General features: G+C 41.2%; 1 protein-coding gene across 5 annotated transcripts in view; it reads right to left on the reverse strand.

Moving 5' to 3' along the window:
• FAM184B (family with sequence similarity 184 member B) overlaps positions 1-19,445 on the reverse strand; it is a 125,414-nt gene that overhangs the window by 27,149 nt on the left and 78,820 nt on the right. For all 5 annotated transcript variants that reach the window (XM_070791211.1, XM_070791209.1, XM_019962492.2 and 2 more), the window contains exons 6-8: positions 18,386-18,496; positions 16,476-16,583; positions 7,890-7,996 (exon numbers count right to left, since the gene is read on the reverse strand). In XM_070791211.1, the coding sequence (XP_070647312.1) occupies positions 7,890-7,996; positions 16,476-16,583; positions 18,386-18,496 (326 nt within the window). The remainder of the gene's footprint in view (positions 1-7,889; positions 7,997-16,475; positions 16,584-18,385; positions 18,497-19,445) is intronic.

Consider the following 19,445-nt stretch of genomic DNA (forward strand, 5'->3'; position numbering starts at 1 on the left):
TCTGTGTATGTAGCAGAGACAAGACAATGCTGGTTTAAAGCTGCAGTAGTTTCTGCATTCTAGAAGAGATGCTGACAAATATTTTTGGAGGAGACTTTTCTATACTCAGTTCTGAGCTTTTAAACCAGCTGAGAAATTAAAATGTGATGGGCTGATTGTAAAGTTAAGTATTTATCCTGTTTAACAGTGTAAAAGGATGCCGCACTGTGGGCATCTCTGCAGAGACTGCTGGGAGGTCAATGACATTTTGCTTCCTCTGGCAAACACATCAGGCCAGAAGACCACAGGTTAGGGAGTTAGGGCCCTGGACTGTGAAGAAAGACCATGATAAGAAGGACTCTGAGTTGGCAGAGGCGAAAAGGCCTAGCAACATAGACAGAGGGGACCCCTGAAAGGAAGGTCAGGATGTTAAGAGCAGTGTAGCAAAGTTGTTAAGACCATGGACACTAGAGCCAGATTGCCCAGATTCAAATTCTAGCTCTACTACTGGTAAATGGTTATGTTACTTTGTCTGAGCTCTTTAAACTGTTTCCTCTTCCAAAACATGGGGTTAATATTAGTACCTTTCACATGGATTGTTATAAAGATTAATAGAGTAAATATCTTAAAAAATGCTTAACTCTATGTCTGGCACATTGTATTAATTGTATATTAATACAAATAAAAAATTAGTCAAGTACTTAATAAAGTGAAAGGTTTCTTTCTTTGCATCTTAATTCTCTTAGGTTATCTTAAAACTTCTGGAAGCTATGCTAAATATAACTGTGTTCAGAGCAGTTTATTCCTATAAACAGGGCTATTGGGATTTTACATGGGATTGAACTGAATCTATAGCTCAATTCAGAGTAAATTATGTTCATAACAACACTGAGTATTCAATTATGATCATTCTGTCTGTAAATAAAGACATTTTTACTCTTCCTTTCTAATTTGTAGCTCTTTTTCTTGCTTTACAGGGCTGACTAGTACCTTCAGGACAATGATAGGTAGTGACAGCAGAATTTTTGCTTTATTCTGAGTTTTTGGAGGAACGTCTCCAATATTTTACCATTAAGCATGTTTATCATACATGATCTTTTTCAGGCTGAAGAAATTCTATTCATGGATTGAAGAGTTTTTATCATCAAAGGATGTTAACTTCTGTCTAATGCTTTTGTGCATCTACTGATATGATTATTTATTTTTCCCTTTATTTTTTAATATGATGAATTACATGATTGCCATTCAAATGTTCAATCAACCACACATTGCTGGGATAAACTCTACTTGGTCATGATGTATTATTCTTTTTATATACTGCTTCATATTTTCAAACATTTTATTGAGGATTTTGCATTCATGAAGAATACTAGATTATCTATATTGACAAATGTTTTAAGTGCCTTGAAAAAAATTTATTCTGTAGTTTTTCAGCATATTGTCTACAGATATAAAATAGATTAAGTTAGTTAATAGTGTAGTTCAAATCTTCTATGTCCTTACTGATATTAGTCTAGTCATTCAATCAAATATTCAAAAAAGGGTGTCAGAATCTCAGATATGATTGCAAATTTCTTCCTTTAGTTCTCATAGTATTTGCTTCATTATTTAAAGCTCTGTTATTAGGCAATACACATTTAGGATTGTAATGTCTTCCATAAGAATTGACCACTTTACTGTTGTGAAACATCCCTTTTTAATCACTGGTAATACTTCTTGTTCTGAAGTCTACACTGATATGAATATAGCCACATTGGCTTCCTTACATTTTGTATTTGCATGGTATATCTAATTTTATCCCTTTACCTTCCAACTTATCTGTGCCTGTATAAGGTGTGTCATACAAAATACCACCAACTGAAGGGCTTAAAAAGCAGAAATTAATTTTCTCATAATTCTGAAAGCTAGAAGTCCATGATCATGGAGTCAGCAGGTTTGGTTTCTTCTAAGGCTTCTCTTCTGAAGCTTGCAGATAGCCAACTTCCATCACCCTGTGTCCTCATGTGATTGCCCCTTTGTCTGCTTTACGAGTGCACTAATCTCTTCTTACAAGGAAATATTGGGTGAGGGCCACCCTAATAACCCCATTTAAATCAATCATCTATTTAAAGCTTTATCTCTGAATGCATTCATATTGGGGATTAGGCCCTTAACATATGAATTTGAGGGGGGCATGGGGCAGCACAATTCATCCCATAACAGTGTCTTTATACTTAAATCTCTCTCTTGCAGATAGCATGTAGTAAATGTCCTACGTGCTAGGATATTTTGATCCTCTCTGGCAATCTCTTTCTTTTAAATGATGTCTCTGTTTCATTTACATGATCAGTATTGAAATGATTGGGTTTAAATCCACATCTTATTTGTTTTTCTAATTGCCCAATTCCTTTTCTTATCGTTCTTCTGTTCTTTTTCTATCTACCTACCTGACATTTTATGATTCCATTTTAGTTCTTTTGTTGGATTTTTTAAGCTTGTCTTTGTATTAATGTTTAATGTTTCTCTGTGGATTACAACTTGTATCCTTAACTTATCACAACCTACTTAGAGTTAACATCGTACCTCTTCATATAAAATATGAGTCCCTTACAATACTATAATTCCATTAATCCCCGTTCTTTGTGCTCATGGTCATATATTATTCAACTATATGCAATGTGAACTTCATAATATACTGCTTAATTATTAAGTAGTTATATGTCTTTTAAAGAAATTAAAGAGAAAGAAAAGCAGTAGTTTTTTATATTTACCTATACATTTACCATTTCTGATGCTCTTCATCTTCTCCTGTAGATCCAACTTTAAATTTGCTGTAATTTCCTTTCAGCTTTAATAAATTCCACTGCTGTTTCTCATACTGCAGCTTAACTGGTGAAAAGTCCTCTTACCTTTTATATACCTGAAAATGTTCTATTTCATTCTCATTTTTGAAGGATATTTTCACTGGATTTAAAATTAAGATTTTACAGGTTTTTTTTTTTTTTTTTCCATTTATAACCTTAATGATATTGCTTCATTTTCTGGCTTTCATCACAATGAGCCTAGAAGGTTGATGAGAAGTCAGTTGTCATTAGTATTCATGAAAAGCCAACTGTCTCTTGTATGTAATTTGTCTTTTTAAAAACCTGACTGCTTGTAAGATCTGGGGGATATATTTTGTTTTCAGCAGATTTTCTATGATGTATCTAGGCATTGTTATCTTCAGATTTATTCTGTGGGGAGTGCACCGAGCTTCTTGAATATGTAAATTGGCGTCCCACATCAAATTGGGGGAATTTTTGGTCATTTTTTCCAAATATTTTTTCCTCGTCCATTTTCTTTCCCTTTTTACATGTGGGCTCCAAATACATGCATGTAAGACTATTTGATATTGTCCCACAAGTCACTAAGAATCTCTTCATTTAAAAAAAAATTTCCCCCCTCATTCTTTGGATAAGAGGGTTTCTACCGATCTTTCTTCGAGCAATAAACTTTTCTTCTGTGATTTTAATTTGCTGTTAAGTACATCTAATGAGGTTTTCATTGTGGATATTGTACTTTACAGCTTTAGAATTTCCACTGCTTCAAGGTTTTCATTTCTCTGCAGAAATTCCCTATTTGTTCACTCATTATAACAATCCTTTCCCTGAACATAGCTCATATAATTGCTTTCAAGTTTTTGTCTGCTAATTCCAACATCTAGGTCATTTTAGGCTTTATTAGCTGATTTTTTTCTTGATTATAAGTCATACTGTTCTGATTCCTCGCATGTCTTACAATATTTTCATCAAATGCTCAATACTGTAGATAATATAGTACCAGGAGTCTGTATTATGAATTCCTTTCAAAAGTGTTTAGTTTTGTTGTGACAGCCAGTTAAATTACTCAAGGTTCTTTCTGATCTTTTTATGCCCAGATTTGTCTTTTTTTAGAGCATGTATAGTTCAACATTGTCCTTTGTTCTAGGGTGTGGCCCGTATCACAGGGTGTGTTTCTTACTCCTAATGTGTTGTTTCTGAGGTCTCAACTCAATGCTCATAGAGCTCAGAAAGGCTTTTTTCATTGTGGCTGATCTTGGAATCCAATGTCTCCTAGCAGCCCATCTCTAGTACCTTCATTTTCCTCAGCACCATGGCAGCAGCATATTCCTAGCTCTCATGAGTCTCACTCAAGCTCCTGGCAAGGACCTACAGAAAACTCTTACAGATTTCTGTCCCCTATACCCTCACTTAGTATCTTCTCTTCTGGTACCCTACCTTACAAATTCCAGCTGCTCTAGCAGCCCTGAGCCCTGATGTCTGCTTCCTCAGCTCAACTTACCTCCACTTCTCTGCACTGTGGTTGGCACTGTCCCCAGACAGAGAGGCAGGAGAAAATGTGGAGTGATTATGGGATTCAGTTCATGTTTCTCTTCTAAAGAACATGGTCCTTCTCTGCATATTGCCCTGTTCCTAAAAGAGTTGTTATTTATTTTGCTCACTTTTAAAGTTGTCTACAGAAAGAGGGCAAGTCTAGGACCAGTTACCCTGCCACAGCTGGAAGTGCAAGTTCAGTCGTTTTACTGAGTATATTAAAGGAGAGAGTGATCTTAGAAAATCAGGAAAACTATGGAACTTCATATGGCATAAGAACAGCTGCCCTAAGTTGAGATATAGTTAAAAACATTAGTTCTGGAGCCAGAGAGGCTATTATCTGGATCCTACCATCTACTGGCAGAATAAGTAGAAAGACAAGTCACTTAACCTCTCTGTTCTTCAGTTTCCTTCATCTTTAAAATGAAGTACTTCAATAATGGTATCTACCTAATGAAAATTAAATGGGTTAATCCAGCATTCAGTAAATATTTACTATTATTATATTTACCACATCATCATTCCTGGGAACACCACTAATGAGAATTTCCCTCTCTTACTCTCTTCTCTTGTGTCAAATTCCCTCGTATCCTAAAAAGCTGATCCTATCCTACCATCTCTCACAAGCAAGTCATAGCAGACTCTTCTGACTTCCCCTGCTCCCACTGAAGTTGATTCTGACCTGCTGCTGCTGCTGTTTAATCGCTTCAGTCATGTCCAACTTTGTGTGACCCTATGGAATGTAGCCCGCCAGGCTCCTCTGTCCATGGGATTCTCTAAGCAGGAGTACTAGAGTGGGTTGCCATGCCCTCCTCCAGGGTTTTCCTGACCCAGGGATTGAACCCAGGTCTCCTGCACCGCAGGCAGATTCTTTACCACTGAGCCACCAGGAAAGCCCATCCGACCTGCTACCCCCACCTTAAATCAACAGCCAATGGAAAACCCACTATGCCAAAAGTTCTCTGACAAGCAACCTTCAAGGGGTTAACTACTGAATATGCAACCTCACCCCTAAAGAACCAATGTGTCTGTTCTGTTCTGCAGCCTCTGACCGTAGATCTTTCTATACTTCTCAGTTCTTACACTCTAACTAAAACCCCCATGAAAGAAGCCTACAGACCCCACACCTCCTCATTTTCTTCTGTAGTTGAGTAACCTCCTTACCAACAAAGCTACACAGGAGAAAAGACAAGGTTGCTGTGATCACCTACTGTTGGTCTGCCCAGCATCCTCTCCTTGGGGCAGCCTCTTCTCTTTCCATAGTGATCCTGTTTAGTCCACAAGGTTCAGATGCAGCTAACTCTGCCCTCATCCTTAACTGGCCCATGGGAAGGGCATTTGACACATACCTGGTCCATCAGAGCCAGACATCTCCTTGGCCAGAATGACTGGCTCAGGGATGGACAAATGACCCAAGCTGGGCCCCTTAGAAACTTCTTGAAATCCCTGCCAGTATTTTCACAGTAAAGATTATTTCTTTCCCTTTGTTAGTTTTGAACAGAATAAGATTTGTAGCTTCCAGGGGTAAGTGACAGCACCTGCATTTAGTCTGGAGGCCCGACTCCAGAGTCTGTGCTCTTTAACTGCTATGGTTACACATCTCATAGATCCCAAGACAGAATCTGGAGGGAGCTGGGCAGGTATTATTAGCTAGAGAGTTCACAGGACTATAGGGTACCTAACATTGCCATTGATATGATTTAGGGGTGTAGGCTTTGCTTCCTCAATTCCAGCTTATAAATGTTTCTGTCCCCTCAAAATTCCTATTTTGAAGCCTACTGCCCAATCTAATGGTATTAAGAAACGAGACCTTTGGAAGGTGATTAAGTCATGAAGGTGAGACCCTCATGAATGGGATTAATGCCTTTATAAAAGAGGCCCTTGCCCGTCCACCTTGTGAAGACAGAATGAAAAGATGCCTTCTATAAGCCAGAAAGTGAGTCCTCATCAGACACAGAAACTGCCAGCACCTTGACCTTGGACTTTATAGCCCCCATAACTATGAGAAATAAATTTATGTTGTTCATAAGCCACCCAGTCTATGGGATTTTGCTAAGCAGTCCAAATAGACTATGACAACTAATCTCCCACATGGTGAGATTAGTGTCTTAATAAGAAAAGACAAAAGAGAGACCTCCTCCCACATCATCTGCTGCTTCTCTCTTCTCCATGAGAGGACATGAGAAGATGGCCATGTGCAAGTCAGGAAGAAAGCTCTCACCAGGACTATTTGAAGAGCTACCAGATGGTAGCATGGACTCTATGTCATCTGTCAGGACCCCACACAGCTGTTCATTAGTGTGGGGAAGTGAAGTATAACTGTGGTAGCCTCAGAATCACCTGGGAAGCTTTCTCAAAAGACACAGGGTTGGGATATACCCAGACCTACTGTATCAGAAACTTGTGAGGTGGTGTGACAGATCTTTATTGCTCAGCAAATACCAAATGCCTTATGTGATGCTGTGGATTGAATTGTGTCTCCCCAAATTCACATGTTGAAACCTCAATCACCAATATGATGGTATTTGGAAATGAGGCCACTGGAGGTAATTAGGTCATGAGAGAGTAGCCTTCATGATGAGATTAGTGCCTTTGTAAGAAAAGACACAAGAGAGACCTCCTCCCACACTGTCTGCTGCCTCTGTCTTCTCCATGAGAGGACACAAGAAGATGGCCATGTGCAGACCAGGAAGAGTCCTCACCAGGAACTGAATGGGTCAGCACCTTGATCCCCAGCATCCAGAGCTGTGAGAATAACCTGTTGTATGGTATTTTGTTATAGCAGCCGAAACTAAGACCTGTGGAGAGCATATTACCTTTTGCTCAGAGAATTAGTTTTTGGTCACGTGACTTGCTTTGACCAATGGAATGTGGATAAAAATGAGACCGTGCAGTCCTGAGTGTAGGCTTTAAGAGGCACTGCATGTTTTCATCAGCTTTTTTGAGCTTTTTCCCTTTACCATGACAACAACATGCCCTGGATAGAGGCTAATGCATCAGTCTTGGTCCCAGAATGGGATGGCATCTGAACAGACTTAAACTCTATCCGTGGTTGGGGCAGAGCAATAACATCAGACTCTTAGTCAGGAGCCAAGGTCATATAAAACCAGAAGAGCTTGGCAGAGCCAAGAATAAAGATAGCTGACTGATGAGCTAAAATCGTTGATATTTTGGGAATGTTTGTTAGAGCAGCAAAAGCTAATATAGGTGATAAAGGAGGGAGAGTTCCTCTCTGTGACAAAGCTCCCTCATGTCCCTCACTTAGTAAAAGAACACTTGGAAGAACAGGAGGCAGAGGTTTGGGCCAGTCCAGGTCTGTCTGAATTTGGGGCAGTTTATTAACCTTTTTGAGTGTTAGGTTCTTAATCTATAAAATGGTCTCTCTGAGTTGGTATGACAATTAAATAATTCAGGTAAAGTCCTTAGATGTGCTGGAGGCACACAAGACATTTCTGTTCCCTCCCTAAGCTTCATGCATGGGGCAGTGATAAATATGTGAGGACAGAATGAACGAATGAATCCTTCAAGTGTGAGTTCTCATTCACTGGAGCCCTCGGAAGCCTGCCTGTCCTCCTGTACCTTTCCTCTTCGTCGCTGCTGGTTCCTTCTTCAGCCGCTAACTTATCTTGATATTCCTCTCCTCTGGGCAGAGTCTGAGAAGGTTCATTCGGTCTCAAGCATGGATCCTAAGGGAAAAACAGTTGTAAGATGAGACTAAAGTAAAGTTCCTGGAGCCAACCTGTGGTTTACCAAACCAGAGAGCGGAGGAGAAAGAGCCTCCGGCAATCCCCGCAGCTCTCAGGCCTGTGATGATTCAGTGCTGAGCCCACTGCCTGGCTCAGGAGCAGTGTCAGCCCTGATGCCTGTATCCTGCTTTTCAGTCTAGCAAGCATGTCATGCAGCTGATGAAAGTCAAGCACAGAGAGAGAAACTAAAGCATGTAGCTTGTCCAGGGTTTCTATCAGAGAGGAATGGAAATGAAATGCAACCCTGGGGCTGTTGTGGAGATCAGAGAACAGTGCCAGCAACAGCCACTGGTCTATAAGGGTGAGCAACTGCTATTATTATTATACTCATATTACAGGTGGCAGTCTGCTACATCCTATAATGCAGGATCAGAAAACATGGAACTTGATCAGAAGCCTTGAGAAGTGGGGTATGGTGGGAGGACAATATGGAAATCATGATTTAATAATGAGGCTTTGGAATTTTCTATCAATAGAATTTGTTCATGTTATCATTTCCTCTTTCAGCAGAGATAGAAAAATGAAGACTTTCTTATTTTGATTCTTCTACTTGTTACAGTAACCATTGTCCACAGAAAACTGTAAGACAGGCTAGGATAGATCTCTTAGTTGAGAGATCTCATTAAATAATAATAAATCGCTACCTGGGCTTTCTGCTAATTATGTGTCTCTGCCAGTCTTGTGTTTTTCTGGCCCTGAGCTTCATCAGCTGTAAAACAAAGTGGCTGGTTACATCTCTGGTTTTCAAACCAGACTCCAGGGACCATGAGAGATGCCCTTGGTGATAAGAGAGGCAAAGCTGAGACTGGAAGATGGGGCCTTGGGCTCCCCTCCCTCCCTGACACAGAATGAAACTGCTCTGGTTGCCTTCTATGTACTCTAATGTCTAGGAAAGGCCACCAACGCCAAGGCCAATGAGGACCCCCATGTTGCCAAATCCCAGTGGTCACTCCATGGGCTTCAGTTAATCAAACTTTTCTGCAGAACTGGAATATCTGTCCCTTCCCTCCTCCACGCAGCCCCCTTTCCTGGGTTTCCTCCTCTCTCTCAGCTACTCCTTCTCAGTCTCCTCTGCTAAAGCCTCCTCCTTTCCTGCCCTAAACCTCAGTCCTTGGACTTCTCTTTTCTGTCTTACTCCCTAATGTCTCATCTAGTTCCATGGATACTAATGACAAAGTTTATCTCCATTTCCAAGTTTCCCCCTAAACTCTGGACTTGTATATCCAACTGCCCTCCAGACATCATTCAGATGCTTAATAAACTTCTCAAACTGTAACATGTCCATAATTGAACTCTTGGTCTTACCTCCTCCAAGCAACAAGCATGTACTTTCCTCAGGGCCTTTGCACTGGCTGTTCTTGCCACCTGCAATGCTCTACCCTATGATATTTACATGTCTAGCTTCCTCACTTCACTCACCACAACCAAGAGACCCTCTGTCATCTAAAACTTGGGCTCTGGCAGCAAATTGCCTATGTTTAAATCCCACTTCTTCTTATTTAAGATGTAACAATCCTAATGGTAACAGTAATCACAATAAATAAGAATTGACTCAGTTCAACATGAATATCTCTACCCTAGTAAAATGAGTCTTTGTGACCCCATGTTCTATACAGTTGATGGAATTCTCTAGGCCAGAATACTGGAGTAGGGAGCCTTTCCCTTCTCCAGGGGATCTTCCCAAGCCAGGAATTGAACCCAGGTCTTCCATATTGCAGGCAGATTCTTTACCAGCTGAGCCACAAGGGAAGCCCAAGAATTCTAGAGTGGGTGGCCTATCCCTTCTCCAGTGGATCTTCCTGGCCCAGGAATTGAACCCAGGTCTCCTGCATGCAGCCTGATTCTTTACCAACTGAGCTATCAGGAAAGCCTAGTAAAATGAATCACCACTACAAAGCTCTAATAATGAACTTATAGGGACCTAGCAACAGAGCCTGAAAACATAAGGTAAAATGTTCAGAAATGTAGGGAAGAACGGGCAAATTTATAATGGGAGATTTTAATACACACTTCTCAGAGACTCATATATCAGGTACTCAAAATAAGCTAGGAAATGGAAGGTTTGAACAAGATTAATAAGCTGAAACTAGTAGCTAAAAGAGAACAATAATCAATGTTAATGTTTATATAATGCTTAGTGTGCACCCTCAACTCTATGAGGTGAGAATCATACCATTTTAAAGGTGATGAACCTTGCCCAAGGTCATACAGTGAACACCAGAACTAGAGTTTAAATATATAAGCTTTAACCATGGGGGTCACAAAGACTCAGACATGACTTAGTGACTGAACAACAACAACAAACCTTTAACAATCAAACAGAATATATACTTTTTGGCTATCACACAGGAAATATTTTTTTTAAAACTGACTCCACAGCAGGCTACAGAGCAAATTTCAGCATAGCTAGAATGTTGACATTTTATAGACCACATTATCTAATGACAATGCAAAAAATTTAGAAAACAGTAAAGAAAGTAGGTTTAAAAAGTGAGATAAACCTCAAAACTCTGGGATACAGCTAAAGACATACACTGAGAGGGAAATTTATAGCCTTAAGTGTATTTATTATAGAACATTTAAGAAGTTAGAAAAAGGATAACATAATAAACCCAAAGTAAGTAGAAGGAAAGAAGTATGAAAGACAAAATTAATGGCATAGAAAACCACAGATCTGACTGGCACATCTGAAAGCCAGCTTTTTGAAAAGACACATCAAACTACTGCTAAGACTGATCAAGGAAAAAGGGAGAAGGAACTTAAAGCAACATGAATAATGGACAAAGATCTCATGACAGTTATGAAGATGAAAAAGAATTTCAAATGCACTCTGAGCCACTGTGAAGGCTGTGAAAGAGAATGTGCAGGATGTAATTTCTGGGCTACCTTATCGACCACTGATTTATTTAAAGGCATCCTGGGCAGGAGTCCAGAAATAAGAGAGGACAGAAAATGCTTAAAAAAGGCTGACGATGCACTCAGATGACCACAGCAGCTCCCCACAGTGGAGCACCCATCCATTTCTATGCAGTAACTCATGGACGCTGGCAACTCAGGGAGGTGGGCATGAAGACAACCCTGTCCTTGTACTGCAGAGGGGGATCCAAGGTCAGAAAAGTCCAGACTTCCATGTGACTGCCCTGGCACTCTGTTGTGTTAGCATGATCACCAGCTGCCAGTATCAGGGCCTAACTGGGTGAGTTCAAACTGTGATACGAACGTATTGCTGAAAAGTATCTGCAAATCAGACACTTAAAATCAACCTGATAGATGAAGGCTGCTTCCCAAATCAATGGGGAGAAATACTCAGTAATTTTTCTGTTTCTGTTCTCTTGCTTCCAGCTCCCTGGAAACCAAAGACAAGGATATCCTTCCCCCCAAAAGGAGATGAGTCCTCTCGCTCCCTGCAAATATGGCAACCCACTCCAGTGTTCTTGCCTGGAGAATCCCAGGGACGGGGGAGCCTGGTGGGCTGCCGTCTATGGGGTCGCACAGAGTCGGACACGACTGAAGCGACTTAGCAGCCGTAGCAGCAGCAGTGTTCCTTTAAATCATCCTCTGGCCAAGGCTAATTTTTGAAGGTGTTCCTAATCCAGCTTGAAACAGTACCCTCAGCTCCATTTATTCAGCTGGCATGTCATGGATCAGTTAATATACAAGGAGGTGCAAACATCTGCCACATGTGGGTATGTTAGGTGCTGGAAAGACAGAGATTAATAAGAGATATAATTCTTGATTTCAACAAACTAATGGTTCAGCAGAGGGGACCAATAGACCACATAAATGGCAAGCATTCACCTCCTTCACCACCCCACCTTCTGTACCTCGTATTTTGGGTCAAAGTGTATCATTCCAAAGGAAGTGGGGTGCCATCTGAATATTTCTCAAATGAACCTGACCGTGGAAATGAACAGTAGGCTGAAAGAGCACTTTCAAGCTCACCAATACTCATTTCTCTGAATTTCAAATAGGGCAGACTCTCCAGCATCCCTTTTCTGGTTTTCTGCTTGGGATCCCAGTGAGCGCCTCCCAGGACCAACACTGAGCCACTCTGGGTGTATCCTGAGTTAATCGCCCCTAATATACGCTCTTGCATTCCCCATCAGGCATTTCTCAGGTTCTGTCCAGGACTCTCTCCATCACTAAAGTATGCACAGAAAATAAATAGCTCTGCTTCTCCCCTAACCATCCACTGCAAAAGCCTCCTCCCAACTCCTCCCAAGCAAATGGCTGGTTATTTTAAACCCACAGTCACATTAGGTCTTCATCTTTCATCTTCTAGGCAGTGAACCTCATCTGGGTTGTTTCTATTTTAAAGGAACACCCACGCCCAGGAAATCTTCAGGAAGGAAATAGTGAAAGTCTTTCTCAAGTTCATTTGACAATTTTTCAAAGGCAGCATTATGTGCATCTTAAAAATAGAACACCTAATGCAATGGGGTTTTGCTGAAATGATTACAAGGGAGTGTAATAGGTACTACAAAGTCACCTTACATTATAGACTCTTTTAACAGTTTTGAAAAGTGACTTCATGTGCTTTCTTCCGTTTATTACAAGTCTCTGGGGTGGAGGACAGGAATCATGTCTGCCACTTTCCTAATGAAAAGCAGTACAGAACTGTAATTTGGACACTGGTGTTCCTCTTTGGGCCTCAGTTTCCCTATCTGTAAAGTGAAGATAATAATACTTGCCTCATAGGGTTGTTGTTTGGGACTGTGTACAGCACTATGTTCTTGGTACTTGATCTGTTTGCCACTAGCAACAGTGAGGAAACTGATCCCAGAGAGGTAATTATGTAATATTTACTTTGCTCTCTGAAGACCACCCTTACTCATCCAGCCCTGGGCCTCTCTTAACAACAGCACTCAGAAATAGTTGTTGAGGCGAAATGACTTGAATAATAATGACCACCAGTGACTTTCCTGTTTCTTCTGGAGAAGGTGCAGGCAAGGATCTATGAAAACTTCACCGCTTCTCTGTCCCCGGCTCATCCAGACACCAGAAACTTCCACAAAAAAAGTTTCTGTGAAAATTACCAAGAGTCACATGACTTTCTGGAAACTAATGAAGAACATTGTGAACCTAAGATAATCAAGGAGGCCAGACATGAGAGGCCAGGATAAAAGGCTCAATGGAGTCTCAGCTGTCTATGGTGGGGACAGAGTCACACCCAGGGTTGGCAGCCCTCCCTCTGTGTATTCTGGGAATGGAGTGAAAAGTCTGCTCTCAGTCCGCCTTATTATTTCTCTCTCTCTTGACTCACTGAAATGCTCTGGCAGAACAGCTAAGAACAACCTTTGCTGTGTCCCGTGTGGGTGCAGGGTTCGCTGCACTGTAGTGCACTGCTCATGCACCATCCACACAAGCCTGGACCTTGTACCTCTAGGGCCTTGGCAAAGCTTTGACTCGCTTTGTTGGCATAGATTTTGCTGGACAAAAATATCTGAACTAAATATAAATTTTCTCTGATATAGCTTGACCAGGTTCAGAAAGTTGTGTAACCTGTTGTGTCAGTAAGGTTGTGCGGAAACAGACACTTGCACGTGCTGCCGTGAGGGTGCACTGACAACCTTGATGGAGCGCAATGCAGCAAGTCTATCAAAGCTCAAGCTTCTCATAGCACTGGACCTAGCAAATCCTTCAATGGTAAGAGTTAGCACCTACTGAGCACTTACACGTACTGTTTCTGTCATTTTTCACAGATGACTGTGGAATGAAGGAATAACATACATGTTGAGTTGATCAAGCAGAACTGATACTCATGAAGGTTCTTCCTTCTTTACTTCTGTCTAGAACTGAGCTCTTGGAGGGATTGTTGTCTAGACCCAGAAGGGTCAGATGAGAGCCGAGTTTCATGATGAACCAACCCAAGGTTTTCAATGTGCACTTGTATTTAAACTTCTGTGTGTATAGTTGCTCAGTCATGTCTGATTCTTTGCGACCCCATGGACTGTAGCCCTTAAACTTCTCTAGGACTTGCCTTTTTAGCTACAGCAGTGGTTCTCAATTGGATGATTATGGTCCTAAGGAAACATTTATCAATGTCTGGAGAAGTTTTTGGTTGAGACATTTTGATTGCAAAGGGAGTGCTACTGGCATTTGGTGGGTAGAGGCCAAGGATGCCACCAAACATCCTACAATGCACAGGACAGTCCCACAACAAAATATCACCCAGTCCGAAAGTCAAGTGCCAAGGCTGAGAGATCTTGAGCTGCAGTGAAAGCTCTGGCTCTTGTACGTCAGTCTTGGAACATACCTAAAATGTGTGTGTGTGTGTGTGTATTCCCTCCTGAAAATACAGCCTGCTGTATAATCTTCTGGAGCTTCATTATTATTTATTTCTAGCTTATCAACCTTCCTTTAATTTGAATCTCATCACTCAAAATCCCAGCCAACTCTGTCCCATCTCCCTACCACAGTCACTTTGAGGATCTGAGAAATTCTCCAATATTTGAGGAAGAACCTTTCTGGGGAATCCCACAGGGTACTGGTGAAAATTCAGCTGTCCCTAGGGCCAGGAGTTCTTCTTGTTGAATGCTAGCTCATGAGGCTGATTCTTGAGAAACTTACAGAGAATGAAAATACCTGCATGTTCTGCAAGTAGACATTTTCAGAAAGGATGGGATGGCCTCAGTCAGGAAGGGCCAGCCCTGCTGATAAACGTACCTGTGTTCCTTTATTTCTCCTCCAAGCTTATGCAGGGGCAATGGGGGCTGCATCTGGGTGTCAGAGGAGGAAATGTGGGGAGTCCTGGCCACTCTACTTAATCCCAAGACATATAACTATAGCTTATTTTATCTGGAAGGCTTTCTGGACATGTGTTGATACTCTTACAGGAAGAGTAGGGGATCAGAGCCACAGACCTAGCTCCATCCTGTCTCGGCCGCTTATCTGCCTGTGACCATGAGTGAGTCACCTAACTTCTCTGTCCTTCATTTCCCTCTTTTGTAAAATGGTTACATTACAGGGTTACACAAATTCCAATGAGGTCATGAATGGAGACAGTGCTGTATAACTGACCAATATTGTTATTCAAATCCATAGCCACTAGATTTTTGACTCATTTCTATCCTGGTGAATATGTGGTTAAGGTTAAGTATGGGTTATCCCAGTAGGGCTTTTGTTTGCAAATCAGGACTGGAATCAACAAAGAGAACTTACAGTTTCTGAAGACACGCGAGCACAGGGTAATGGGTGGATTAATCAATGAGGTCAAAGCAGTGAGATTCAAACTCACCTACATAGTGTTTTCCCACCTGGAGTCTGAAGTGGGCTGAAAATTTGAGGCAGCAATAAAATATATGAAATTTAGGCAATGGATTTTTTATGGTGCCAGGTGTAAAGATTAAGAGGCAAGCTGAAATAGGAACCAAGAGGGTCCTTCAGGTCAGGGTACTCAAACATGAACTTCACAGGAAGTATTTATGTTTCTGACATTATGAAAGGAATGTTAACTGAGTGCCTATATTTTAGGTTAAATTGTGTCCCCAAGAAGAGACATTGAAGTCCTAACTCCAGCACCTAGAGAAGTGACTTTACTTGCAACCTGGGCTTTTGCAGATGTAATTAGTTAAAATAAGGTCATATTGGATTAGGGTAAGCCCTAAATCCAATGACTAGCGTCCCTATAAGAAGGCCATATGAGGACCCAGAGACACACCGTGAAGAAGGCCATGTGATGACAGAGGCAGAGACTGGAGTGATGTGGTGACAAGCCAAGGAATGCCAAGGAGTGCCAAGGCCAACAACCACCAGAAGCTGGAGAGAGGCATGGAAGAGACTCTATGCAGAGCCACCTGAAGGAGCCAACCCTGCTCACACTGTGATTTTGGACTTTCAGTCTTCAAAACTGTGAGACAATACATTTTTGTGGTTTAAGCCCCAAGGGTGTGATAATTCATTTTGGCAACCCTGGGGAAAGAACACAGCCTAGCATGAGCTTGACAGAGACAAACAGAAACTAGATTCTATCCGAAGTACTATCCCTTACAAAAGGGCAGCATCATGTGGGAGGGCTACCGTGAGAGTAACAGATATCACAGATATGGATGTGGATGCGGAGGGATGCAAGGGGGCATTGTGATTACTGTTAGGATTCATGCTCCAGGCAGAACCAAAGACCCCACTCTTGTCCAGTGCCCCTTTGTCTGCCAGCCAGGCTGCTCCCAGAGAGGGAGGGAAGATTTATCTGACAAGCCTTGTTCTTTTTCAAACCATGCAGATAATTACTCAGAACTCTATTTTCTTCATGGTTGTTGCAAATTGATTTTGTAATGATTTTTTTCCCCAGGCATTTTGGCAGCTCTGAGAGGGGAAATAAAAGGGCCCATTAATGCCAGCATGTGTCACTGGGGACACCAAAGTGCTGAAAAGGAGAAGAAAAATATCCTTAATTAAAGAAGAAAAAGCTAGAGGTTACCTGGGTCTCTAAAATGTTGCAGTGCTGGTAGTCCAATTCCTGGGGCTTTTCATCGCCTCTTGGGGGACATGCCTTATTCTGTTGGATAAATTCTTCCAGCCTTAAAACCTAAAATAGAAGAATAGAAATATTCAGCGATGAAGCAGTCTTACCACCTGGCTGTGGTCATTAATCTGGGAGCCTGTTCCTTTGAGTCAATCACTTCTGAGGACAGTGTCTCACTAGACAAATCCCAGACATGCTTCTTGAGGGGCCATTTCTAGTGAGCTAGTTGCTTAGTTCCTCCAGAAGTCAATGAACCTGGCATGTTTACAATATCCAACACTTCCATTTAAATTACTCAAGTCCATATAACTATATCAAAGCTATAGCATGGTTTCCACTGGTTTTCATACCATTCCTGGAAGGCCACCCTATTTCTTTTTTACAAAGTTAGTTGGTAAAGAAAAGGAACAATGTTTAAGAATTATACAGATAATGAGAGAAGGGTGGCTACAGGATGCTATTACATTGTAAGACCTTAATTATGATGTTATTATTAACTAACTAAACGTAGAGTATGAATTAAACAGATTGGTTTCCCAGCTCTATACTTTGAGAAGAACAAGGCTAATAACCATAAAGGAAACTCAGATGTTGCTGAAACTACTGCTCCTCAGGTACCATGCTAGGTGTAAGGTGGGGAGGAGAAGAAACAGCCTGAGAGCAGGATGGTAAGGTAAAATATCGTCCCTGCATTCAAGGAGCTGTCATCTCATGGAGCAGACAGATGCACATTTAGAATCACAACAACACTCAATAGACATATGTAAAATATAAAAAGACCATCATTAATGATGTGTTTGCTCTGTGTCAGGCACAGACCTAAGCATTTTACAGTATTAACTCTTAATTCTCCTAACAATCACTATGAGGTAGGTAGAACTTACAGCAAAAAACTGCCCAGGAGTTCTGGCAGTGTTAATAGCACTGAAGGATGAATAGAGTCCAGTGGCAAGTTCTTCTCCCCAGTAATACTGTCCACAGTGCTTTTAAACTTTGAACTTGGTCCCTGGGTGGTTTGGACAGATGGGCCTAAGAAGCAAACCCCATAGTTCAGCTGGTTCACATCCATTTCATATCCCACTCTTCTGGCTGGCCTCCAGCATGGAGGCCTGATGGCTAAATCCTTGGTTTCCCAGGCTAGCCAGTTGGCACAGATGTTACCAGCCGGAGTAGGAGTCAGCTAGGGGCTTCCTATACCCTTTTGTTTTCCTAATGAAGTAGGCAGGCCTGGTCACCCCTTCCCCTACTCGTTTCCTGTTTTAAATTTGGACATGACAACTGGTTAGTGACAGTCATTCTCACAACCAAGGGGAATCTGAGCCAACTTCTCCTACATGCAGTATCAGGGACCTGTGATACATTTAGGGATCATGAACATGTTTTCATTCAAAATTCAAAGGAAAAAACGCAGCCTTGCTGTATTCACCTTTATGGCAATGCGGTTACAAATTAAAATTTTAAATTCTTTTTGATGAAGAAAAGAGTCCACAAAGGCAGAAGTATCTACTGCCCAGAAAACTGCCGGGAGGTGGGGAGATGGCGGGACCAAGAGCTTTGCAGATTTTCCAGATCTGATATTATTTAGTCACAGAATCAACGCCAGCAGCCTCCTGCCTCCTTCTTTTACGTATGACATTAAGTGTCTCTTTGTTAAGCCTCTATAAATCAGGCTCTCTGTTACTTGCAGCTGAATTTATGCCCCTGAGATCATCTTCCTGTCAGGCTAAACTCTTTTTCTTCCTTGCAAGGATGCTAAATGTAAGAAAGTCAGGGCGACTTCCTGAAATTCCTGGCACCTTGGTTAATCAAAAACTCCTGGAGTCCAGAACCATCACTCCCAAGCACAGTGTTTATTCAGGACTTACTTCTAGCAATGAATTCTGGAGCTTCACACTTAGGGCTGCTTTCTCTTCTTCTAGCTGCTTTATTTCATTTTCTGATTTCTTCTTCACTTCTTCCAATTGTGCTTCTACTTCCTAAACGATAAATAGAAGAGTTAACCACACAATCCATAAAAACATGAACAGTACACACCCTGCCTTATTCCCAAAGGGGTTCAAAGAAGCTCATAAGAGTCATAAACTCCATAAAAAAATATAAATGAGAAAGTTTAAAAAAAAAAAAACAGGTGCTAAACTGACACCACAAAGGCTTATATTGGGGGAGGGCAGGGCAAATCCCTGGCTTTAAGTTTTGTAGTGTCAAGTAAGAAAAGAGAATGCTCATTATTGACACAATTCTCACAGTTCCATGAATCAAAAAGCCAAATACATCCTCAGATGCAAAGAAATATCAAAAGCACAATGAAATTTCCTCTTTGGTCTTCTCAACAGCAACCTTACGTTAGTCAAAACGGTGGGATTCACAAAGTACTTTTTCCACAGTCCCTCCCCACAGCCTCACAGTCTTAGTGCAAAGTAGATCCAGATAAAAGAACATTCTGGAGCTCATGTGAGTGGTGCAGCTGCAGTTTAGCTCTGTGACCTTGAGCAAATTTCCTAACCTCTCTGTGACTCATTGCATTACTTATTAATACAAGCTTAGCATAGTTCTAGTTACATATTAATAGTAAGAATGAATGAATGTAAGTAAGAATGAATAGTAAAAATGAATTAAAAGTAGGGCAATTCTTATAGATTCCTACCCTTTTTGATCTAGCTTATTGTCTGGTGAAATTTTGCAAGTGTCTAGAGTGAAGAGGAACTAAAAAGCCTCTTGATGAAAGTGAAAGAGGAGAGTGAAAAAGTTGGCTTAAAGCTCAACATTCAGAAAACAAAGATCATGGAATCTGGTCCCATCACTTTATGGGGGAAACAGTGGAAATAGATGGGGAAACAGTGGAAACAGTGTCACACTTTATCTTTTTGGGCTCCAAAATCACTGCAGATGGTGACTGCAGCCATGAAATTAAAAGATGCTTACTCC

Source organism: Bos indicus, chromosome 6 (genome assembly GCF_029378745.1).
Source record: "Bos indicus isolate NIAB-ARS_2022 breed Sahiwal x Tharparkar chromosome 6, NIAB-ARS_B.indTharparkar_mat_pri_1.0, whole genome shotgun sequence".
NCBI lineage: Eukaryota > Metazoa > Chordata > Mammalia > Artiodactyla > Bovidae > Bos > Bos indicus.